The sequence below is a fragment of the Rhagoletis zephyria genome, unplaced genomic scaffold (assembly GCF_001687245.7).
Source record: "Rhagoletis zephyria isolate East Lansing unplaced genomic scaffold, Rhagoletis_zephyria_1.1 Rzeph_scaffold_04595, whole genome shotgun sequence".
NCBI lineage: Eukaryota > Metazoa > Arthropoda > Insecta > Diptera > Tephritidae > Rhagoletis > Rhagoletis zephyria.
This window is the reverse complement of record NW_016161678.1, coordinates 34,730-41,160: the sequence shown is the minus strand read 5'-3', so window position 1 is coordinate 41,160 and position 6,431 is coordinate 34,730. Positions and strand designations below refer to the sequence as shown.

The 6,431-nt window shown below is 33.3% G+C and overlaps 1 protein-coding gene across 1 annotated transcript; it reads right to left on the bottom strand.

Annotated features, from left to right (window-relative positions):
* Window positions 1–315: 315 nt before the first annotated feature.
* Window positions 316–1,493, bottom strand: LOC108370960 (uncharacterized). The gene is made up of 3 exons (XM_017626420.1): window positions 1,272–1,493; window positions 511–553; window positions 316–461 (listed from the first exon to the last, which is right to left on the bottom strand). The coding sequence occupies exons 1-3, from the start codon at window positions 1,491–1,493 to the stop codon at window positions 316–318; spliced, it is 411 nt and encodes a 136-aa protein (XP_017481909.1).
* Between the last annotated feature and the right edge of the window lie 4,938 nt (window positions 1,494–6,431).

Below are 6,431 nucleotides of genomic sequence, written 5' to 3'. Positions count from 1 at the left end.
TTGCATATTTTTCTCAATTTTGTACTCAAATTTTCAACTCAACCGTTTTCATCTCATTTTCTAATAAGTAGATATAACCGATATATGTTTCAGTGAATATTAAATGTTTGAATTATAACTAAGTGCAATAGATTTTACTACATAATTAATAACTAACCTTTTACGTAATGTACTGTCAAACCAAGATAACTTTTCATGGTATGCTGGTGGGTCCAAATGTCGGTCGTAAGACAAACTGATTTAGTCTGTTGAAGTTCAACTTTTTTGGTTGATAAGTCTTGATATTTACGACTCATAGCTGCACTTAACGTCGGCTCACACGGTATGTGATATAAATAAAGGTTGTAACTTGTTTACAAACATTTTAAATCCTGGCCTTTCCGGAGTACAGAGAGGCATGTTATCTACCGCAATCATCCTAAGGAGAGCCGTAGTTATCTGTTCATGACGATACCCGCCACCTAAAATATAGTATAAATAAGAATATTGTATAAAAGTTATAATTTTTACCTGAGAAAGAACTGGCGTTATTTATACACCGATCCGTAGGTCCCTGGAAATTGGATTTAAATGTTATAGGTGACTGACGACATGAAGTGCTTGTAGTTTCTAAAGAAACTGGAGAAACAGGTCGTTAAAGCCTAAAAATAAATTAGATTAAGGTTATATAAGAGAAAAGTTAACTACAGGGTTCGTATTTGCACACACATGCGCAGCACATCCTAACATTTTACGCTCACACACGTGTGCTGTGCATATAAAAAATTAAAAACTTGCTCACATCACATGTGTGTGCCGTTTGGTAAAAAGCACGGGCACATGTGTGTCCTTTATTTTTATTAATATAAGGCACACGCACATGTGCGTGCTTTGCGTAGAGAAACTTATACACTTCGATTTCTAACTCAAATCTTAAAATAATTTTTTAATATGTTTTCTGTAATATAAAAAACAAACAACATCTCACTTTTTATCGAATTGTCTTTCAAAAAATAACGTTTAATAAACAAACTCTTTTAAAAATATATTATGTGCATGTGCATGGGCTGAAATTTGTACAAAAATCGGCTCACACACATGTGCATGTGCTTAATAACAAACAGCACACACTTTTCTGTGAGCAGAGTTTGTTTTCCACTTATGCACACACATGTGTATGAGCAGTGAGTGCAAGTTGAATGTGTTTCTGGCGTGTGTGTGAGCAGAGCATGTGTGTGCAAATACGAACCCTGGTTAACTATTAAAAAAGTTTAGTAAATTTTTAAATTTACCTTTTTAGATTGAATGTCTGAGTTATTATTAGTGTCGCTTCCTCTTTTGTGTGGTTGTTTTTCTTTATTAAGAGAAGGATCAATTTTATGAATACGTTGCAAATGCTTCAGCATATTTGATGTGCTTTTATTAAATAGAAACTCTTTTCCACAAAGATTGCACTTTACTTTTTTGCCATTATCAATTTTTGAGCAGTGAAACCATATAAAACTGGGAGCCATTATAAAATTGTGTGTAGTAATGGACGCTCGTTCCTGAAGACCGCTTATTTAAATATTGTATTGCCATATTTGATTATTACATAATTAAAGTGACAGTATTGTCATAATAATCTATAATACTAATAAATAAAATAATAACATTGGGTTTACACTATCGCAATAGGATGTTAAACTTACAAATTGGGTAATAATGTTACCATCAAATACAAAGAGACAGAGAGAAGACAAAAGTCGATAAGTCATCGAGTGAAAGTCGATTCTTGTTTGACTTGAGGTAACTGAAGTCGATTCCAAAAAGTCGACTTTTTTTAGCAAAAAGTCGACTTTCGACTAAAGTCAGAGTCGACGTTTCCATCCCTGGGAAGTACAATTTTAAGCTTAATTAAATATGCATGTATGTACATACCGATTTTTAAGTAAATTCTAAATACCTAAATACATACATATGTATGTATAAAAACTGATTCATAAAAATTTTGAATAATTTTAATCTTTTAAGACAATCTGTATTTTCTGTTTTCAAATTCATATAAATAAGTATGTACTTATCTAGGCATTCTACATTAGTTTCTCTGTAATGCATTCTTTGTTCGCTTCTCTGGATTCTGTTTATCCATGTCTTCTCCCTTCGTTCGAAGGTAATGCTGCGGGTAAGGACTTACCGCCAATGACATGCCCATGTTAAAATAATGCCTTCTTGAAGCGAAAGCGTAAGAGATTCCCATCGCCTAGCTCGTTTCCACTTTCGTTTCTGTGGTAATCGTGTTTGTTGCTGGGTTGCCTTAAGGCACTCTTACCGGTTAGAGGGTTAGGCTACTTAACCAATTGTTTGATTAATATGTATATGTACACAATACTTCTAGAGTAAAATATGAGCATCATGAGCATCCTCTAAATATATGTATACTTAGAAACGTAAGGTTTGGTACCAGCACATATTTCGGCAAAAGGAAACATTTTGGAAGGTGCCCCAAACCGTATCTTGGAAATTTTTATACCCGAGCGCACTTGTGCACAAGGGTATTATAACTTTGTTCACATAACGGTTGTTTGTAACAGGCAAAACGAATCGAGATAGATATAGACAAATGTATACATAAATGATCAGAATGAAAAGAGAAATCGATTAAGCGGTGACTGTCTGTCCGTCCGTCTGTCCGCCCGTCTGTGCACACGATAACTCGAGTAAAAATTAAGATATCTTATCGAAACATGGTACGTGTACTTCATTCGTGTATTGAAAATGGGCAAAATCGGACAACAACCACGCCTACCTCCCATATAACGGTAATTTTCAGAAATACAAAAACTGCGATATTTTAGTAACTACTGAATATAATTCACTCAAAATTGACATTTACAATAAATTTTAGACGATAAATAAGAATATTGAAATTTTTTGGAAAATGGGCGTAGCCACGCCCACTTATGGTTATAAGTGTATATCTTGGTAACCGCTGCACAAATTTCTTCCAAACTTGGCACAGTTTTTGGCCCTGTTACAGCATACCAAATGGCCGAAAATTTTTAACATCGGACAGTAACCACGCCCACATCCCATATAAAGGTAATTTCGATAAATACGAAATCCTCGATAAATCAGTAAATATTAAAGATAATTATCTTTATTAAGAATTCTAATTTATTAAAAATTTGATGGTTGCAACAATTCTTTACCAGGAAATTCGCTTATGATAAAATTTTGGAAAATGGGCGTGGCACCGCCCACTTATGATCATATATATGTATCTCGCTAACCGTTCTAGCAATTTGTACCAAACTCGGTATGGTTATTGTGCTCGCCACATAAAAGAAAACCGTTGAAAATTGTTGAAATCGGACTAAAATTGAGGCCGCTTTTCATATAACGGTAAATTTCAGAATTGCTTGAAATTTCAAAATTTCGAAATTTAAGGACGCAAGTTTACTTAAAATTTATACACCCCGGCTTATCATGTAGCGGTAGCTTTCGGAAAGGTGGAAAACATATATTTAATACTTGCGCCGGGTATTTAATGTTCGGCTCCGCCCGAACTTAGACTTTCTTACTTGTTTTTTTTAACACTCTAATGTACATATAAAAGGTTACTTAACGGACTTTAAAAATGTGATTCACAAGGGAAATGAATTTTAGTATACCATATAAATTTACAGCCCAGCGAATCAACACTTCCCTATGTATTTAAACGTCCCCAATTCAAAATTATTGTAGCGTTCGGAATAGCAATAAATATGTAAGGTCAGACCCTGGAAAGAAGATTACTTTACGCACGGGAGTACCGAGCACTTTTTGGAGTTCCGAAATCCCGGGATCAAGCTCTCGGTATCCCGGGATATAATTTAGTTTCCTACCAAATTAAAATAAAACGAAATTCAGACACTGTAATGGCATAAAAGAGTTATAAAATGCAACCCTACAAATAATCAAATAATATATTACAATTCTAACACTACTATTATTCTATGTTATAATATACATATCGGACACCAAATTTAGTGTCAGAATTTCGATTGACTTTAATTTTTCCCTTTTTCTTCGGATATATGATCTGTAATTTTTTGGATTTTTTCGTGATTCTGACTAAATAATCATGCCCTTGTTCAAATTGTTATATCTCGGGTTCTGTTCTTCGTAGAGACTTCATTGTTGACTCTCACAAAATAAACCACCTCGTCATAAAAAAAAATATTTTAAAAATAGTTCTTGAAAAACTCCCAGTTTTGTGGAACACGTTTTTTATAGAGAATTAAACAAGGATTATTCAATTCAATTCCATTCAATTTATTAACTTCTTGAGTAAAGTAAAACGCGAGGTCCTTTCTGTGTACAAATAATCAAAAAAAAAATTACAAAATTAACTTCAACTAAAATCTAATTAGATAAAGTACAGAAAAATATTGTGATGGTAACAACAATATTTAATTATAAGTAATAGTTGTGCAAAAAAAAAAAGCATATATATATACATAATTACGGTGACCATATTTATGAGAACCGAATACGGGACAAACAATAATTTTAGAAATTTTTTGCACACTGTTTTCCCTGAAACAGTATCCTTATAGTAACATCACAAATTTGTAAAATAGTTTTGTCGAGATTTTTACCCCATAAAATTTGTTATAAAATTCGTTAAATTTTAGTATAATAAAGTGCGACTTTAAGTCGGTAAGGCTTACCACTAATTTTTCGCATTTTTTTTTTGTTGACGGTGTTACGCATTTTTTTCCTATAAAGTAAGTATGTTCGACCTTTTTTTTTTTTGAAAGAGAAGAAAATGAGCAGCACTTTCCACTCGCACTTTATTATACTCAATTTTAATGATTTACAGAACTGCAAACCAATTTTTTTCCTAAATATTCTATTTAAAAAGTTTGAAATTTCGGCGAAACATTGCATAATTAATTTTTGTAGATTTTGCACAAAGTTGTAAAATTGGTATTATATGGTTTTTGTTAGGAAAAGAGCTTTACTTTCATAAAATAATAAAATAATAAACATTAAATGAACTAAGGAAAAATAGCGTCGAAACATCGCATACGGGACAAATACAGGACATTAAAAGAAATACAGAACATTTGGCGTCCCGTATAAAATAAATAAATTACCAGGACAATGGGTCAAAACAGAGGACTGTCCCGTATAATACAGGACGGATGGTCACCGTATATATAATAGATAAAGATAATATTTTAGGAGAGGAGTTTTAGGGAAGGTAGACGGATTTTACTTAAAAAGACTAGTAAGACTTAATTGAGGTTGGTAAGGAGTTCCAGATTCTGACAACACTAACAAAAATCAATCTAGACGCTGTTAAAGTTTTATACCTAGGTACAATAATATTATGGGTGCGAGACGATTGAACCAGGTTCAGTTTTCGGTAAAGATAGCATGGTTGGCGGTATCTAGTTAACTTATACAAAAATAAGATGTTACGAATCTTCAGATAGCTCTCCAAGTTCGAGCCTAAGATGCTTTTTGTGAACTCTGAAATGTGGTCATACTTTCTTTTACCGTAAATAAATCTGGCTGTATTATTTAAGGCCATATTTAATTTGTTCTTGGATTCACTGTCCAGATTACAATAAACCATTTCGAAATACGAAATGTTGGGGACAATAAGAGACCGTACCAATTTAAGTTTTATGTTAGTTGGTAGGCAGTTACACGTTTGCCATAAATTCCTTAGAATCAAATATATCTTGGATATACAATGGCTAATGTGATCTGTGCAAGTTAAATGTGTATTCATTTTAAAACCAAGATTCGTTACAACGGATTGGAAATTCAACTCCGTATTGCCCAGCATTAATGACGGCAAACTTCTTAAATCAAGAGGATCAAACGATATAGGCAGTACCTGCGTTTTGGCAGCGTTTAAACTGAGACCGTTCGTTTTGGCCCACTTTACTATTCTACCAAGATCATCATTTAACCTAAAAACTAAATCTTCACCTAGACCGATGGGACGCGAGAAATAAATCTGTGTGTCATCAGCATATAAACGAATACATGAGTTTTGGCAACAGAAAACAATATCGTTTATGAAAACACTAAAAAGAATGGGACCTAGAATCGAGCCTTGAGGTACTCCAGAAGTTATTTTTTTGCGACAAGAAAATATGTCTCCGCATTGGACTTGTTGGTACCTGTTTGAGAGATAGTTGCTCATTAATTTGGTGACGTTGAATTAAAACCAAAATAATGTTGCAGCTTTAACAGAAGAATGTCATGTCTTACCATATCAAAAGCTTTAGAAAAATCTAAGAGCACTAAAATAGTAAGTAACTTATTATCAAAAGCAGGACGAATGTCTTCCATAACTTTTAACAAGGCAGTAGAACAACTGTGGTTGGATCGAAAACCAGATTGAAACTCGCTCAAGAGACTGTACTTATCAAGGTGGTGAATTATTTGGGTGGAAATTAATTTTTCGA